A 19,550-nucleotide genomic window follows, 5' to 3' on the forward strand; every position below is an offset into this window, starting at 1 on the left:
TAACCCTAACCCTGAACCCTGAACCCTAACCCTCTAACCCTAACCCTAACCCTAACCCTAACCAACCCTAACCCTAACCCTAACCCTAACCCTAACAACAACCCTAACCCTAACAACCCTAACCCTAACCCTAACAACCCTAACTCTAACCCTAACCCTAACCCTAACCCAACAACCCTAACCCTAATCCTAACCCTAACCCTGAACCCTGAACCCTAACCCTAACCCTCTAACCCTAACCCAAACCCTAACCCTAACAAACCCTAACCCTAACCCTAACCCTAACCCTAACCCCTAACCCTAACCTTAACCCTAACCCTAACCCAACCCTAACCCTAACCCTAACCCTAACAACCCTAACCCTAACCCTAACCCTAACCCTAACAACCCTAACCTTAACCCTAACCCCTAACAATAACCCTAAAACCCTAACCCTAACCCTAACCCTAACAACCCTAACCCTTACCCTAACCCTAACCCTAACAACCCTAACCTTAACCCTAACCCTAACCCTAACAACCCTATTCCTAACCCTAACCCTAACCCTAACCGTAACTCTAACCCAGGCTGGAGTCCCCAGCACTGTAACCTGGAGCTATCATATCAGGGGGAAAAGGTGTCTCCAATTACTGGAGTCACATGGCACTCTTGCCAAAACCCAACCCTTTGGTTGTCTATCCAGGCACAAACCTGCCGTCCAGTCTGGCGCCCGGGCCATATTTTGGTGAAATCTGCCGTATATACCTTAATATTTAATATTATAGAGCTCTGTTTAAATCAACTCCAAACCAGCCTCATGTGAAAAGCTACCAGCACCAATGTTAAGGGAAATGGAGTTTGAAAGAAAAGCAACAGTAAGAGAGATTTTGGGAGAATATAGGGTGGGCAAAGTTATACCTGTCCACGTAGAAGGTTAAAAAATTAGACGGGAGTCGTGACCGCTCAACCACCTTGAATTTTAATGCCCTGCTTGTTACCAGCCAACAGTTAGAAAAGGTGAGGTAAATCCCTCCCACAAGTTCATCAGAATGCCAGCCCAATCAGTGGCTTCTTTTTGTTTCTGTGGAGGTGAGACTTCCGATGTAACTGGAACCAGGTTGGAAGCATGGCAAATAGCAGGCGGTGGGCAGAGAGGTGTGTTTATGAGTGGTAGGCCTCAAGCCAGGAGGGTTACACCTATATATTTAGGGCAGGTTATTAGGAAGATTCTTTCTTGGTAGGAAGTTCACTGGCACCAAGAACCAAGGCCATGGACGTTCCCATGGGGAATGGGGGCTGGGGAGGGAAGGAGATGGAGAGGAAGAGGGAGAGGGGGAGGGGGACAGAGAGGGAGAATATTGGGATTTACTATAGTGTTTTCATGCATGCATGCATATATTTTGATAATATTCTCCACCCCCCTTAATTTCTCTTGGGGTTGCACTGAATCTGTAGGGTTAGGGTTAGGGTTAGAATCTGTAGATTGATTTTGGAAGTATGGACATTCCATGAGCATGTAAGTTCTTTCCATCTTCTAGTGTCTTCTTTAATTTCTTTCGGCAGTATCTAAAGTTTTCATTATAGAGGTCTTTCACTTCCTTGGTCAGGTTTAATTCAAGAGATTTTTTTTTTTTTGCTTGAATTTTTTAAAGTCTTATGAATGGGACTATGTCCCTGATTTCTTTCTCAGTATACTTTTCATTGTTTTATAAGAAGGCTACTGACTTTATATGTCATTTTTGTATTCTGCCATTTTGTTGAAATTATTTATCCATTCTTTAGGTTTTTCTGGTGGAGTCTTTAGAATCTTTGAGGTATAGAATTATATTATCTGAAAATAAAGATACTTTGACTTCTTCCTTTCCATTTTATATTCCTTTGATTTGCTTTATATTGTTCTAGCTAAGATTTTTCAGTACCATCTTGAATAAGAGTCAGGAAAGTGGGAACCCTTGTTTTCTCCACTTGCCATGGGCCAAGGATATTCAAATCATCACACCTTAGAAGATCACTGTGATCTGTAAAGGATTTACCACATTGGTTACATTCATAAGGTTTCTCTCCAGTATGACTTACTTCATGCTTTTTAAGATCACTCTGAACTGCAAAACCTTTACCACATTGATTATGTTCATAGGATTTCTCTCTAGTATGTATTCTCTTATGTATTTGATGATAATTGTGTCGTGAAAAGGCTTTACCACATTAATTACATTTGTAAGGCTTCTCTCCAATGTGAATTATTTTATGCCTTTGAAGTTGAATATGATGCGCAAAGGCTTTATTACATTGCTTACATTCATAAGGTTTCTCTCCAGAATGCATTGCTTTATGTATTTGGAGACTATTGTAACATGCAAAGGCTTTACCACATTCATTACATTTGTAAGGCTTCTCTCCAGTATGGCTTCTCTCATGTCTTTTAATATCACGAAGATATGGAAAGGCTTTACTGCATTGATTACATTCATAGGGTTTCTCTCCAGTATGTGTTCTTTTATGTTTTTGGAGAATACTGTGATATGCAAAGACTTTACCACATTGATTACATTCATAGGGTTTCTCTCCAGTATGTGTTATTTTATGAGTTTTGAGACTACTACAACATTTATAGGCTTTACCACATTGATCACATTTGTAAGGTTTCTCTCCAGTATGTATTCTTTTATGCACTTGGAGATAGCTTTGTCGTGAAAAGGCTTTGCCACATTGATTACATTTGTAAGGTTTCTCTCCAGAATGCATTGCTTTATGTAGCCGGAGACTAGTGTGAAATGCAAAGGCTTTACCACATTCATTACATTTGTAAGGCTTCTCTCCAGTATGAATTCTCTCATGTCTTTTAAGTTCAGAAAGATATGGAAAGGCTTTACCACATTGATTACATTCATAAGGTTTCTCGCCAGTATGTGTTAGTATTTTATGTTTTTTGAGACCACCACAACATTTATAGGCTTTACCACATTGATTACATTTGTACGGTTTCTCTCCAGTATGTGTTCTTTTATGCACTTGGAGATATCTTTGTCGTGAAAAGGCTTTATCACATTGATTACATTTGTACGGTTTCTCTCCAGTATGTGTTCTTTTATGCACTTGGAGATGACTTTGTCGTGAAAAGGCTTTATCACATTGATTACATTTGTATGGTTTCTCTCCAGTATGTGTTCTTTTATGTACTTGGAGATGAATTTGGTCTGTAAAGGTTTCACCACACTGATTACATTGGTAAGGTTTCTCTCCAGAATGCATTGCTTTATGTTGTTGGAGACTAGTATAACATGCAAAGGCTTTACTACATTCATTATATTTGTAAGCTTTCTCTCTAGTATGAATTCTTTCATGCCTTTGAAGTTGATTATGATGTGCAAAGGCTTTATTACATTGCTTGCATTCATAAGGTTTCTCTCCAGAATGCATTGCTTTATGTAGCTGGAGACTAGTGTGACATGCAAAGGCTGTACCACATTCATTACATTTGAAGGTCTTCTCTCCAGTATGAATTCTTTCATGTCTTTTAAGTTCATGAAGATATAGAAAGGCTTTACCACACTGATTACATTGGTAAGGTTTCTCTCCAGTATGAATTCTTTCATGCCTTTGAAGTTGACTATAATATGCAAAAGCTTTATCACATCGATTGCATTTGTAGGGTTTCTCTCTAGTATGTGTTCTTTTATGTATTTGGAGACTACTGGGATGTACAAAGACTTCACCATATTGAATACCTTCATAGGGTTTCTCTCCAGAATGAACTGTTTCATGCTTTTGAGGATAACTGTGACAGGCAAAGACTTTACCACATTGAGTATATTCAGAGGATTTCTTTCCAGTATAACATCTTTCATGCCTGCAAAGATAATTGGCACATGTGAAGCTTTACCACAATCATTACACCGATGAATTTTTTTTATCTGTAGGAATTAATTCTACAATTTGGTCTAGTTATAAAGAGGAATCACATCTTAAAGTTTTATCAATTTGTTTACATTCATGGTTTCTCTTCATTATGGGTTGTTTTGTGTCTTTGAGGAGAGCTGTAATTGTGAGAGCATTTATTACATGGCTCACATTTGTAGCATTCTTTCTACTTTATTAGGTTTTTCACATATTTGAAGAGAACTGGAAGAGCTCAGAGCTTTACTACAATGAGTACATTCATAAATCTTTTTATATTGTGAAATACACTACATTTGCAAAGTGAATTAGTACAAACAAAGAAGACTTTCCACATTCTCAGCACTTGTAGGGATTTTCTGCAGTGTAAGTTTATGGATATATTCCATATAAATATGGATATATTCCATATAAACTTGTATTACATTGAGAAAGTCTACTTAAGTGGGGCATACTATATCTTCTAATTGTTATGGGAGAGAGAGCGATACATTGCTTCTTTCAATATCTCTATGCTCACATGTCTTGTATCCATTTAATAGTTATATCACATGATATATCCATTAAAAGAATAACAAATTAAAAATTTCCATATTGCATTCACACAGTTTGACATTTTGATCATCATAGACATGATATTCTTTTTTCCTTTTTTCTTTTTTTTATATTTATTTTATTTATTTTATTTATTTTATGTGTATGAGTAGCTGTACAGATGGCCATGAGCCATGATGTATGTGGCTGCTGGAAATTGAACTCAGACCTCTGCTGGCCCCACTCTCTCCGGTCCCGCTTGCTTCAGTGTAATTCACTGTAGCTGTCTTCAGACAGCACTAGAAGAGGGCGTCAGATCTCATTACGGGTGGTTGTGAGCCACCATGTGGTTGCTGGGATCTGAACTCAGGACATTTAGAAGAGCAGTCAGTGCTCTTACCCGCTGAGCCATCTTGCTAGCACCGACATGATATTCTTGACTCTCATAAACTGCCCCTCCAACTTAAACTTAGCAGTGTTACTACAAGTATATGAGCAACACCAGCTTTACTATGGAATATTTGTTTATTAGAAACAGAGTTATCATCTTTGGCAATATGTGAGTGGTATGAGACTAAATAGATTAGCAGTTTTACAGAGTAGCTGTAATATGGCTAAGATCAAATGGTAATATCTATTAAGGCATTGTTTAGAGGGATGCCTTGCCAACATAAATCAGATACTTGACATTGAGGTACATGGATTTTTGAGAAATTAATAATCACAGATACAATTAAAACAGTGCTTTCTTTTTATACTGTTGTTTTTCTTTAAAACTTCCAGGAGACATTAAAATTTCTTCAGAGCGGCCAGGTGGTGGTGGTGCACGCCTTTAATCCCAGAACTTGGGAGGCAGAGGCAGGTAGATTTCTGAGTTCGAGGCTAGCCTGGTCTACAGAGTGAGTTCCAGGACAGCCAGGGCTACACAGAGAAACCCTGTCTCGAAAAAAAAAATTTTCTTTAGAGGCATATTCATACAAACTTGCACATGAACATTACCTTCTGTGTCTTCTAGAACTTTGACAATGTTTGTCAGTATTACGGTCTTCCCAATTGCAGCCTGAAATATAGTACCAGAAAATATATGATATATTATTGGAAATTAGTCAGAATTTAATTTAGTATCTTCAGTGAACCTGATTTATTCATCTCATTCTTCCTGGTTTTCAATTGAAGGTACAGAAGAACAGCAGTAACAAAGAAACAGTTCTCTCATTATAAAAAGTGAAGGAAAATTCACTGTCTTACCTATAGCTGTGAGGTTCCTGTAGGTCTCCAGCATCACATCTTTGTAGAGACTCTTCTGTGAAGGATCCAGCAAAGCCCATTCTTCCCGAGTGAAGTTCACTTGCACTTCATCGTAGGTCACTGCATGCTAAAATATCCCACACATGTGTATAACACAAAGCATAATACTGACATCATTGTAAAGTAAATATATGCTTCAATGACAATATATTCATATGATTCTGGTGCTTCCCCCACTTATCTCTCAGCACAGAAGTTCTAATGTAATTACCAAGTCATCTTAGAAGGAAACTGAGTGAATGAAGTTCACCTCTGTCATTTCTTTACTCTTTAAAGAGGATATAGCCTTGCAAGAGAAATGCCAATTAACAGATATAAACAGAGAGAGAGAAAGAGAAGCAATCTGTACTGAGTGCACATCAGAGAAATTGTATGAACAATTACTAACTACAAAAAATGATTGGCAAACTGAGTGTATTGGCTTATGCCTCTAATCCCAGCATTCAGAAGGTAGAGGCAGACATATCTCATTGAGTTGGATGTCAGCCTGGTCTATCTAAGACAGCCAGAGGTAAATACTAAGATCCTGTTTCTCCTGTAAAAATCAAACAAAAAAGATAGAAAGAACTCAAAAGTTTTTACTGAAGTTCCTACAAAGAATTATACACTCACTCCAGTTCTGTATTTATCTACTAGAATTCTGAAGTGCATCTTTAAACTGTTACAAATGGACAGATGAAAATATTGGGAATGCAAATGCTGATCCAAAATAAGCAACACAGGACAGGAGAGATGAGTTGGCAGTGAAGAGCTCTTGCTGGTCTTGTAAATAATTGGGCTCAATTGCCAGTACTTACAAGGGGGCTTCACAACTATCTATTACTTCAAGTTCAGGAATTCTGAAGCCTCTTCTGACTACTATAGGGACCAGGCATACATGATGTGCATATTCATGCACACAGGCAAAATACTCATATACATTAAAAAAAGTCAAAACAAATACAACAGTAGGAAGAATGTCACATACCTGAAATTCAATGACTCAGAAAGCTCAGGCAGTATTAATGTCATGAATACATGCCTTCCTGAGAAATAGAATATTCTGTCTGCCAAATTTCAAAAGCAACACAACAGCATATGCTTGGCATGTACCAAAACCTACATTCTAGGCCCATCAGCCAATAATATAAAAACAAACAAACAGCCAGGTATGTTGGTCCACATTAAATCTCAGTACTCTGGATTCAGAGTCAGGTAGACCTTTAAGTTTGAGGCCTGTATGTTTTACACAACTACTTTCAGGACAGCCAGGGCTACATAGAGAAACCTTTTCTTTAAAAGCAAAAGCAAACACATAAAAATTAAAAATATAAAAACATTACTCACAAAATAGCTTAGCACCGAATAACAATTGCTTCAATTGCATCTTATGTGATTTAGAGAAAGACTCTATAATAGTGAAGGCAAGACGACATGAGAAGGAAGCTGACTGATCAAGTTCGACCACAACACAGTAGACACACACACACACACACACACACACACACACACAGGAAATGGGTTGAGTCTATCAACACTCAAATCTCATCCTCATTAAGGAATCTAGAAAGGTTCCTCCTACAAAAGCTTCTGTTGAGAGTACTGAGTTTGCCAAAGCCAGGCTGACTCCGTAACAGGCTGCAAACTGGCAGTTTGGGAGACTAAGCCTAAGTTTCTGTTTACTAGAACTGAAAAAGCCAAAACAAGTCATAAGTATTTTGCAACTTATTTTTAATAAGGGTTCAACCTCTCCTCTAGGCCACCACCTAGCATTGCTAATAGAAGAGAAAAGTTATTAGGATTTGGGGGAAGTAGCCCTGTTCAGCAATAGTTCTTTGGGGGTGAGATCCATATTCTTGGGCAGCAGGTCAGTCCTGCAGCAAACACCAAATACAACTTAGCAGCTGCATATCAGTCCTCTAGCCAGAGCATACAACCAGTACAAACCAGCAGCTACAGTTCAATCCTTTCGGCAAGTAGACACCAGGCACAAACTGGCAGCTACAGTCCAGTCCTTTCAGCAAGTAAACATCAATGCAGCAGCTGTAGTTCATCCAGCCTAAGGAGAGGCCACTGAAGTGGCAAGCTACTGTAGGAACCTCATGAGCAGTTCTTGGGTGACTTTCTCTCACTGGCTGTGTTATCACAAGTTAGTTCAACAATGCTGTATAAGGTGAACCAATACATATACAAGGTGGAGCAAACCAAACCAAAGCTCAGTGCTTTTCTCCCACTGTCTGTGTTATCATATTTATACTCCTTCATCAAGGGTCCTTTCACGTGTCTGCTATATCCAAACATCCTTTCACCTGTGTCTGCTTCAGGAAAACAGTTTTTCATGTGTTTGTTTTATCAAGACATCCTTTCACCGTGTGCCCTAGAAAAACATCATTAGGCATGACTAACCCTCCAAAGAACCAGAGGTTTCCACTTCAAAGTCATTAACCACCCTTCACAGGAAGCCAATCAGGAGCTGCCCCTGCCACCAGACCTGAGCCAAGCCTGAGCCAAGAATAGTTAATCAGCAATGGTTCCAGAAAGTCCCCCAAATTCCCAAGAACCTTGACCAATCCCTAAGACACCCATACCCTGGAAATTGAGCCAACCAACCAGGATAAAGGTCACCTACTCTTCCCTGGAATTCTCCTAATTGGTTTTAAATTGAGCTTGCAAAGCTGACATGTCTGTCTCCATCCTAGTGAATGGTAGAACCCTGTATGCTAGAATTCTGCAGAATAAAATGCTCTTTGCTTTTGCATACTACTTGAGTCTGGGGTCTTCAGTGATTCTTGGACCCTAACATTTTAGGCTCCCTCAAAGAAAGCCACAAAGCAGAGACAAGTTTCTAAAGCCTATCTGGGATATTTTTTACCCAATCAATTACATCCTGACCCTGGTCACTATAGGTTCATGGTCATCCATGATGAAAATGCATTTAGTTTAACTCCAATGATCCTAATAGTCTGCAGCAGCCTGTACACTCTTCACATGTCCAAAGTTTCTCTGGCACTCAAGACAATCTCTTGATTGTCACATCTTATAAAATCAGAAAGCAAGTTATATCTTTCCAACATACAATGGCACAGAATACCCCTTCCCATTCCAATAGTGAGGGAAGGCTGGACCAAAAGAAGAAATCCAGCAGGGCACACATCAAATCCTGTAGCTCTGTCTCAGACACATGGGGCCTCAGTTTCAAAAGGCTTAAATAGCCCTATTCCTGCAATTCTCATATGTCTCTCAGTTTAGTTACTTCCACTCCCTATATGCAGCTCTCCATGGTAGGTGTCTCATAGCTTAGGTATCTCAACATCTTGTGGTCTCAAAATGCAACTCAGGCTTCATCCTCACAGGTTCATGCACCACACTCTCACAGTATACTCCCTCACTGGGGCTCTGACTCTGGCAAACATAGATGACTGGAACAGTGCTGAACTGAAACCACAGAGGAAGAATCTATGACCTTAAATTTTGCATCATTCTTATTTCCAGAACTTGGGTGACCCTACCAAGTTTGGATTCTAAATTGGGATGGACCACAGCTTTAGGAGGTTTTATATGAAGTTCCTTCTTGGGTCTAGGAATCACTTTGCCTACTCCTTCCATTAATGGAAGACTTAGCAGGAGGGAATGTTTCCCTAATCCTTAGTAAGCACCTTCTCTTTAATGGTCATAATCTCTTTGAAAATTCATGTCTCTGTTTCAGCATTTGGCTATCATAGAGGGTGACCATCACACAGGAGAGTAAAGATAACATCTTGGAGGCTTACTTCCTCCTTCTGATAACCTAAGCCTAGTTCTAGAAGCTTCTAGCCTCCATACAATCTTATCTAGGTCTAGAATGTTTTTAGCATCTGAGACTTAACTGCAGAATAAAGTCATCCTTTCTTTTTCTTTCTGAATTCTGGCTGGCTGGTCAACTCAGCTGTTCTTGCTCAAATACCTCTTCATGCTAACTGATTCAAACTGGCTGATTCAATCTTCTGGTTGGTTCCTCCACATTCTCTGGTTCATTCTATCTTCACCTGTTTCTAGCTTGCTCTCTCTTTAACCTCTCAGTAAAACTGCCTCCTCATTTTACCCTCTGCACTGCTTCCTCTTATATTGCCTTTCTTTCTCTTTCCCCTCTATTCTCCTGAGAGTTGGGTATATCCTATTTTGTCAGATCTTTCTCTGATTCATCATTTTGTCAGCCACTCAATAGGACATCACTTTCAAACACAGGTGCTTCCTTCTAAAACTAACTTTACCTTCCTTGTTTGGGATTAAAGGTGTGTACTAAGGGCTGAGTCACACCACAATTAGAAATAGTTTTTTTCCCCCAGTAAATTAGACAGTCTTGGGGTTCACAACGTGATCAAATAGCCTACAACAGAGGAGTTCATGACAAGCTCATCTTGGGCCCAGTCTATATCTGTGAAACCAGAAGTTTTGCTCTCAGCAAATATATGAATGTGAAATATATATCATGCAGGAAACAAAAAACAGGTCATTTTCTTGGGTTAGTTTTCACTACTTTGGAATGTGGAATTACAAAGCATTCTTCTCATTTCATTCCAAAGGAATACTCTTGTTAGTTTTTAAGAAAAACTAATGTTTGAATAACTATTCAAATAATAGAAATAAATATGTGATATTATACAAAATTTCTACATTAATTATATTATATATTAAGCATAAAGTGTTGTATAAAAGTGTTAAGTGTTTAAACACATTCTCCAAAGCAAAAATGAAAAAGTTACTATCTAAGATAAGTTACTTAATGCAAAGAAAACAAAGAGATGAGTCAGTTATTTAGCACTATTACATGTTTGTTTAACTGTAATTTATTGTCATTATTTAAATTCAAACAAAACAGTTGGGCTGTTTCTTAACCTCATTTTTTACTTTTTCATGCAGTATGATTCATTGGCAGAAGGCTCTCATGCCATCTAAATAAAGCCAGTTTCTGCATTTTTACAGTATACTATAATAGCACATTTACTTCTCATCTCAATAACAACTCTTGCTACAGAAAGCTTGATATTTCATTTCTGTTCTCCACATAGAACATTAGAAAAACCCTTCGAAGGTGATTACTTCAGCTAGATTCTATGCTTTCTGCCCTTTATTTTCTATTGATATCTGTAATGTAGACAAGATGGCTCAAGCTTTCATATCCATCTGACAATAAGAGTGCACTAAAGATTAAAATTATATGGGAGAAAGAAGTGGGTTGACACTGCTTAAGCTGTAATGACACGCTGTTTTATGACCAAGACAGCACTGACTGTGAGAGTCTTTACAAATGCATAATCCTTTAACCATTGCTATTGTCTTCATTCCTTTAGCACAATGTTCTCCTGAGGCACCCAGCTACTCCTCAACAAATGAGCATTGAGGTTATTCTCATACTTAGGCTAGCAAGAATGCAACTGCAACGAACATGAGAATTCTGATAATTATTATAACTAATTTCAAGTGCTTGGAAAATATACTGAGAAGATTGTTGGGATAGACAGCAATTCTGTCATTTTTATGAGAACTCTGTGCTTGGGTATAGGTACTATGTCCAAATGTATCAGAATACATACATTAAATATGTGCAATTTTATATCAACTATAACAACACAACATGGTTTTAACTAAGTTTAGTTGATAATTGTGGAAAATTACAATGTACTGCTATCGGACTTTATTTTGCGTGACAATACATAATCCTGTGTCACATCAAGATTCATTGTTAAATTCTGGACCATGTTTTATTTTCACTGCTTTGTTTTTTCAATTTAGTTATACACAGTGAGATAATATTTATGTCACCCTAACAACGTATTCTGTGTCATAAGGTCTATACTAAAGTTCTATTTCTGAGGCTTTGTACATTATTGCACATCAGTTTCAGTTTCACACACTTACTGAAGTTTGCTAAACGAATAATTACAATAGAATACCTTTTAGCCATTTATATAACTGTAAACAACACCATTAAAGTAATGTGTTTTCAAAAAGAAAAAAGGATGTTGGTTATGTTCAATTTGCAGCATAAAGTCAAAATAATCCAAAGAAAATTCCCAACAATTTATAACAAGAAAGCTGATTACAAAGCTATGTCCTATGAGAAAAAATTCAGAACTATCAATAGGATTATGAAGATATAAGTACACATTTTGGCACAATGTGAATTCTGTCCATACTTTCTTACCATGGTGCTACAACAATCAAAAGATTTACAATATTTGTGAAAGAATAAAGGGATGCAGAAAAAAGGCCAAGAACAAAAGCCCCAAATTATAGTTAAATTTTAATAAAAAGACTGATGGAAACTCAGCCAGGAAAAATGAGAACCTGACCAATGTTACCTATGATTGCATGTATATACAAATTAAACACAGACTCCATAACTCCTACAAAAATAACTGAAAGTAAATCCTAAACTGCTATATTTCTGACCCTCTAGCTACTACTGATCTCACTTCCAAACAGAGAGGCCCTATGCTTTAGAGCTCTCTCTGAATGGAGTTGATCAGAAAGGTGGGCAGCCCCTCATGCCTCCTTGTGATCTCAAGCAAACCCAGCTACATTAAGCCCACACACAAATCAAGGTTGAAGAATAATTTAATGTCTGCTTCCTGCCACATGGATTATGACATATGATGTAGAATCTGCCCTACCCACCTGCACATCACCATGCACACCTGAGAAACCTCTTCATCTCAGAAATTCCTTTTGTAACCTTGACTTGAAATTCCCTGAATCACACCACTGTGGCTGGTGGTAGTGGAAAGGTAAAAGGAGTTTAATCAAATATTGCTAAAGGGTGATGCTCATCACCTCTTCCCTACAAGTTTTGAAATGATTTGTAAAATTTATCATACAAAACTGAGTGTACAATGCAATATTCAGAACTTAGAGAAACCAGACCTTCAGTTCTGGTCTGTCTTCCCACTGTATACCAAAGCAATGCTTGTGTATGCATACTAGGTAGTGATATTATAAGTAACACAGCTTCCTATGGCCAGAGCTGCAGAGACTAACCCCCCTCCCTCAAGGAAATTCACACTCAGGTAGGCTCAGAGGCCAAGGCCCCCTGCCCAGGTCACCACATGTACCAACAGAACCACAGTCTGGTTCACAGTACATCCAAGTCCAATCAGATTGGACCCTGATAGCTTAGACAACCTGTTTTTTTTTTTTTTTTTTGGTGGCTGCCACGCTTATCACAGCATGGCTTGTGGTCTACCTCACAGCTCTCTGATGAACTGCATGAACTTGTGATGAACTTTTTACCATGTGATCATGTATTCTGAAAGATGTATACATGCAGAGAACAAAGAGAAGAGTAAGAACTGAGCTGACAACTTTTTTTGGACAGAACACTTCTTAGACAAAGAGGTGAAGAATTTTCCCTTATACCCCCTTTTCATTCATTCTGTTCCCCCCTTTTTCTTAGAGAGCTTTCATAAGAAACTTTTTACAGTTTAGTAATAAATGCTATAATCACTTTTCAAAGTGTCCCACTAGCAGGCTGAAAGTTAGAGCTGCAGTTCCTGCTGAGACAGAACAAAAGCCACATTACTCTTAGGCTACAGGTGTCAATTGCCTAAGACAGCCACTTTTTACCCTCAGAAAGAGCAAGGAAGTTTTAAGGACATTTTAGAAGTTATCATCAACATTTCTGTATAGTTAGAGAGCTAGAACATCCAGAGACCCTCAGGCTTTAAAGCCGCTGGCAGGTAACCAAAATGGCTGGATTACATAAGGAAAGGTAGCCCAATCCCTAAACTAAAGGGTGGATATACCAGCCATACTGGCACAAGTAGAGATGAGGGATGCTAGGGGTACCTAACAGCCAGGTCCACTCTGTTATACAGGCACCTAAGCCGTTTGTCCTGGGGTTTGAGACTTAACAGTGGAGATAAATGAGGAGGCTGAAATGATTTAATCATAATCTCAAAAATTATTTTAAAAAGTTGAAAAATGGCTCAGAGGTTAAGAGCAATCAGTGCTCTTCTGAAGGTCCTGAGTTCAATTCCCAGCAACCACATGGTGGCTCACAACCATCCGTAACGAGATCTGACACCCTCTTCTGGAGTGTCTGAAGACAGTTACAGTGTACTTACATATAATAAATAAATCTAAAAAAAAAAAGAAAAGAAAATGCATTAGGTGGTGGTGATTAAGTCTCTTTTAGGTTCAGGTCCCAGGTTATGTTTTGAACAACTTAAATACAGACTGGAGATTGCAAGTCTAGCCACATAGATGGGAGATATACACAGCAAAGATATCCCCAGGATTATTTCTTAAGTACACCAGTGCCCTAAAACAGAATGTCATTCTTTGGTAATGGGATCCTAAGTGGAAGGTCCCAGATGGTGAAAAACATAAGAAAATGAGAAAATAGAAAGTATATCTAAAAGCTGAGGTGGGGAGGTCTTATATCAGCTATGTCTTACGCTAAGTAAGCTTAAGAAGAATACCACCTTGTATACTCCTTATATGGGGGAAATGGAAGAAATGGGAGACATCTATTAAGTCAGCAGAAACATATGAAGAAACTATGAAGTCCAAGTTAAGTCAGCAGAAACATATGAAGAAACTATGAAGTCCAAGTTAATTGCTTCTGAGATAGAAAGCAGGCACCTACAAATCAGAACAAGTTCCAAGAGGTTGTAAGACAATTAACCAAAGATTATAAAAATGGAACTAACAATTTATTATAGGTATAAAGCTATAAAATAAAAATATTGACTGGGTTTATCTATACAAAACTTCAATGATAACTCAGTTATGGTCTTTAACTCTCCAGGAATCTGAAGAGCTAGTGACAAACAATAAACGTCTAGTCTTAATGTATACATACGTAAACATTCTCTGTTGTAATTGTTTTACTTATTACTTGAATTTATGTTTGAACTTTTGGTAAACTTTTGTTTAAAAAAAAAAGAATGCTTGGAAAAAACCATGTGATCTATTCCCCTAGAAAAGGTACAAAAAACTAGGAACGAAGACATTGCAAGGGCATTGTTACATCAGAGCAGAAGTAAAGAGTAAGACAGGAAGAAGGACTGCAGAGTAGATTAATTTAGAAATTAAAAGGAAGCTTAGAAACTAAGAGAGAACTTTTTAGACTTTTTTTTTTTTTTTTTGAGAAGAAGAATTTAGAAATAAAGATTAAAATCTCTTTTCAAAGTGTCCTTTTTCTTCCTGCCACTAGCAGGGGGAGATAAGGACAAAGGCTACTCTTCTTAATCCCCTGAGGTGATTAGTGTCAGTGACTGTAGTTTCTGGCCTTGGAAACTCAGGCGGGACATTTACTACTGCAAAGTAACTTAGACTTAAGAAAGGTAAACGTCTTACTAAAAAGTAACCCTAAATATTTCGCAAGACCAAATTTTGGCCCCTATCAATCACCTTCAAGAAATCGTTGGAGCTGGCCCCCGACACTAAGCATTAGTAAATCCTTCACATCATCAACTCTACTCTTTTACATCACAGCTTAATAATGGATTGCGACCCAACACATGAGATGTCTTTTACAAGCTCTACAAAATTAATTCCAAATGGATTGTACACCTTAATGTTAAATGCCAGAATGTTAATGTTAAATGGCAGAACTTGTAGAAACTAGGGCTCTCTGAGTTTCTCATCCTGCCAAGGATGTTTCTACACATAAGCCACGGTTCCAAGTGCTCCGCGCAGATACACGGATAGTGAAGTTATTCAAAGGCTACTGCTGGATCCAACGGATTACAAGGGACCTTACAGATGGCTGCCGGTTCCCATCCAGCCCCGTGAAAGGCCCAGCACATCGGCTCCCGCTGCTTAGTCCCCTACTCCTCCCGGTTGTTGGAAATGACCCTGTGCTTACCATGTCGCAACTTCGGTGTGCCCCTCACAACACTCAGAAAGAGGGCTCAGAACAAAACACACCGAACTATTCAAGCGGAACCAGCCAAAACAACCCTCCTCCGCTTCTGACTGGCAAGTCTGCCTAAGGTTCTGATTGGCCAGTGAGTCTTGAGTGACATGAGCACCTCCCTTGGGGTTAGAGTGTGCTGAAGGGATACAGCACGGTTGTTCCCGGCCCAAATTTCCAGTCCAGAGTCAGACTTTTTCCAGCTCTACAGGGATTTGCATTTCAGTAGATCTTGCTCCTATCCTCCAATAGCCTACCCATCTGTCTTGCCACCCATCCCCAGGAAGTACCCACCACTGCAGCTCCCACTAATCACCATCTCCCGACTACAGAGATTGCCTGAGCTCCTGTAGAGAAGCAGGGAGTGGCAGATTATCCCCGCCTCTGTATCCTCCCTGATAGCTAGCTCGCACTTCCCCGGTGCAGATGGCTCCTGTCCTTGAGAAAAATGAACCAAACATCCTTGAAAAAGATAAGTGCCCCACTTTTTGACCAAGAGAGAAGGACAATTAAGTGTTCCCAGACAGCTGTGGCCAATTGTTAAAAAATACACTACCTTCTGATAGAACCTTTCCAGGTCAAAAGGTCCCTTTCCAGTTGCACGGTTCTGCCCTGTTGTCTGAACAAATGTTATCTGGTTTGAAGGATGTCATTCCTTTTCCCTCTCATGTAATGCCAAGGCTTGGAAACCCTGCTTGCAGTTTTTTCCATTATAAACCCCTTTCACTTAGACCTGGTGTTTTACTCTTTCCTGTTCCATCAGGAAGGTTGGTAGCCTAACCCTCATGGTTGTGATTCCTGGTGGTCTCTTTGAGGTTTTTACAATCTGGACACAGCACTTCCCTCAAACACTCAGTAGGGACTTCCCCTTCTTCCTCTAGGAATCAAGGTAGATAGCTTAAATAGTCCATTACTCAACTTGCAATGGAGTTATTAATTTGTCCCACAAGTGGAAGGGTGCCCAGAATATTAACAATTAAGGAGAGATTTTACGAAACAAGAACTTCGAGGTTTCATGCTGGGTTCAGGTAAACTGCAGCTACTTCTCACCTGGTAGGTGTGAGACAAGCCTGGGAAAAAAGCAGGAAACAGATGACAAACACCGTGGAGCACTATTCTTAGTTGGTACATCTTTCTCAGTGGAAAGGTAAAAAAATAAAAATAAAAATAAAAAAGTCAAACCAAATAGCAAGCAAAAAACTACAGCAGTATTAGTGAAGGTTTTCTAGATAAACAGAACTAGTAGAAAGAATGTGTTTTAGAAAGTAGATTTCTTAGAATGGTTCACAAGCTGTGGCCCAACTAGTCAATGGTGAAAGTTGAAGAATCCAGTAGTGGTTCAGACCATGTGGCTGGATGCCTCAGTTGGTCTACAATATATACCAGAATTCCAGAGAAAGCTTTAATACCAGGAGAACATCTCCCCCCCCCCCAAAAAAAAACTTGTTAGTCAGAGGTAGGGCAAGAGAAACAGCTACTATCTTCAATGCCATATATCTATAATCATTATAGATAATGATCAGGGTTAGGGCTATAGATAATGATTATTATCTATATCTATATCTATATCTATATCTATATCTATATCTATATCTATATATCTTCTCCAGAAGCTATAGCCTAGATTAAAGGTGGATTGTATTACCTCAAAAGACCTAGATTAGCTGGGCGGTGGTGGTGCATGCCTTTAATCTCAGCACTTGAGAGGCAGAGGCAGGCAGATTTCTGAGTTCAATGCCAGCCTGGTCTACAGAGTGAGTTCCAGGACAGCCAGAGCTATACAGAGAAACTCTGTCTCGAAAAACAAAAAACAAAAAAACAACAAAAAAAGGGGGGGGTGGTGGCTTGAGAGATGGCTCAGTGGTTAAGAGCACTGACTGCTATTCCGAAGGTCCTGAGTTCAAATCCCAGCAACCACATGGTGGCCTCACAAAAGATCTAGATTAAAGAAGGGTTTTCTCACTTTAAAAAAGCTAAAACTAAGAAAAATCCTGTACAGTACTCAAACTCTTTCAGTTTTAGTTAATTCTACATGAAGTCAGTTTGACTAAGAATAGTTATCAGACAAGACAGAAGAATTGAAAGTCCTTCTCCCCCATTGGAGGGCAAGGAGAGCATGGGAGTCATTTCCAAAGCAATGCTTTTCTTCAACAAAGGAAGCACTGGGGTTTTACTGAGGGAGTCTGGATACATTCACATATAGGTTTTCTTACTTCTACAAATGATAGGTTAAATCTTTTGAATGTACTCACAATGTTAAAGCAGAGATATATTTAAGGGTATTCTTAGCTCAAAGTCAAGCAGAAACATGTAAACTATAAAAATGATAGACAGAAATGGCTCTGGAATGTTCACCTTATACTTCAAAATCTTAGCTGAAAATCTACCAAATGACACTGTGAAAGTAGATTGCTCAGGAGCCGATGCTCACTAATGATTATGATCTATGTATGATCTAACAGATAGAGATATCAAAGCCACAATTCTCACAAAGGACAGAGAGCACAAGTTCAGAAAACATCAAAGAAAAGTCACCTATCATAATTGTGGATACTTTTCTTAGAGAAACAGCTTTGTTGAGCTATTCTAACCTCATAATAAGGCTGCTTTAGCTTCTGAGCATAGTCTCTGGTGAGAAGTCGGGTGTACTTCTGATAGGCCTGCCTTTATATGTTACTTGACCTTTTTCCTTTACTGCTTTTAAAATTCCTTCTTTGTTTAATGCATTTGGTGTTTTGATTATTATGTGATGGAAGGAATTTCTTTTCTGGTCCAGTCTATTTGGAGTTCTGTAGGCTTCTTGTATGTTCATGGGCATCTCTTTCTTTAGGTTAAGGAAGTTTTCTTCTATAATTTTGTAGAAGATATTTACTGGCCCTTTAAGTTGGGAGTCTTCACTCTCTTTTATACCTATTATTAGGTTTGGTCTTCTCATTGTGTCCTGGATTTCCAGGATGTTTCAGGTTAGGAACTCTTTGCATTTTCGTTGACTGTTGTGTCAATGTTTTCTATGGTGTCTTCTACCTGAGAGTCTCTCTTCTATCTCTTGTATTCTGTTGGTGATGCTTGCATTTATGACTCCTGATTTCTTCCCTAGGTTTTCTATCTCCAGGGTTGTCTCCCTTTCTGATTTCTTTATTGTTTTTATTTCCAGTTTTAGATCCTGGATGGTTTTGTTCATTCCCTTCACCTGTTTGATTGTGTTTTCCTGTAGTTCTTTAAGGGATTTTTATGTTTCCTCTTGAAGGGCTTCTAGCTGTTTACCTGTGTTCTCCTGTATTTCTTTGAGGGAGTTATTTCCTTCTTAAAGTCCTATATCATCATCATGAGAAGTGATTTTAGATCTGAATCTTGCTTTTCCTGTGTGATGGAGTGTCCAGGATTTGCTATGGTGGGAGAATTGGGTTCTACTGATGCCAGGTAACCTTGGTTTGTGTTATTTTCTTATGCTTGCCACCCCCCCTCCACCATCTGGTTATCTCTAGTGCTATCTGCCCTGGCTCAATCTGACTGGGGCCTGCCCTTCCTGTGATCCTGGTTGTGTCAGAGTCAAGCTGTCTCTGTGATCCTAGGCATCACATAGACACATAGAGTGCCTGGGAGTGGGAACTTCCTCTGGGTGTTGTGGGACTGGCTATGGAGTTTGTGCTGTTGGCTCAGAGCACTGGCCCAGACAGACCAGAAGCAACCAGTGTTACTGGGCTGGCAGAGAGCTTGTGTGCTTGGGTCCTGCTGATCCCAGTTGCTCTCAGTTTTGGGACAGATGTGTCCTTCTCACCTCTGATCCTGGGCGTATTCCTAATTTTTTTTTTGATGACAATACATTTCAATATAAAAAGATATCTCATCCAAACTAGGTATGGTGGCATGTGTTTTTAATATCAGCACGTGGGAGGCAGAGGTAGGCAGGTCAAGATGAGTCTGAGGCCAGCATGGTTTACACACTGAGTTTCTG

General features: G+C 39.0%; 2 protein-coding genes across 2 annotated transcripts in view; both read right to left on the reverse strand.

The window, feature by feature from the left end:
- Positions 1-934: 934 nt before the first annotated feature.
- On the reverse strand, positions 935-15,657 carry LOC116068866 (zinc finger protein 431-like). Its single transcript, XM_031338960.1, has 4 exons — positions 15,548-15,657; positions 5,659-5,785; positions 5,410-5,470; positions 935-3,829 (listed from the first exon to the last, which is right to left on the reverse strand). The coding sequence occupies exons 1-4, from the start codon at positions 15,548-15,550 to the stop codon at positions 2,185-2,187; spliced, it is 1,836 nt and encodes a 611-aa protein (XP_031194820.1). The 5' UTR covers positions 15,551-15,657; the 3' UTR covers positions 935-2,184.
- Positions 15,658-16,641: 984 nt separating this feature from the next.
- Positions 16,642-19,550, reverse strand: part of Shcbp1 (SHC binding and spindle associated 1) — a 40,095-nt gene continuing 37,186 nt past the window's right edge. The window contains exon 14 of the mRNA XM_031391208.1: positions 16,642-16,665. Within this exon, the coding sequence (XP_031247068.1) occupies positions 16,642-16,665 (24 nt within the window). The remainder of the gene's footprint in view (positions 16,666-19,550) is intronic.

Source organism: Mastomys coucha, unplaced genomic scaffold, assembly GCF_008632895.1.
Source record: "Mastomys coucha isolate ucsf_1 unplaced genomic scaffold, UCSF_Mcou_1 pScaffold22, whole genome shotgun sequence".
Taxonomy (NCBI): Eukaryota; Metazoa; Chordata; class Mammalia; order Rodentia; family Muridae; genus Mastomys; species Mastomys coucha.

Bases quoted from the DNA above. Each gene is read 5' to 3' on its own strand.
- LOC116068866 (XM_031338960.1), bottom strand. The intron at 5,471-5,658 runs GTAAGACAGTGA...ACTATATTTCAG, and splicing joins CAGGAACCTCACAGCTATAG to GCTGCAATTGGGAAGACCGT. The intron at 3,830-5,409 runs GTAATGTTCATG...TTATCTTTGCAG, and splicing joins AGTTCTAGAAGACACAGAAG to GCATGAAAGATGTTATACTG.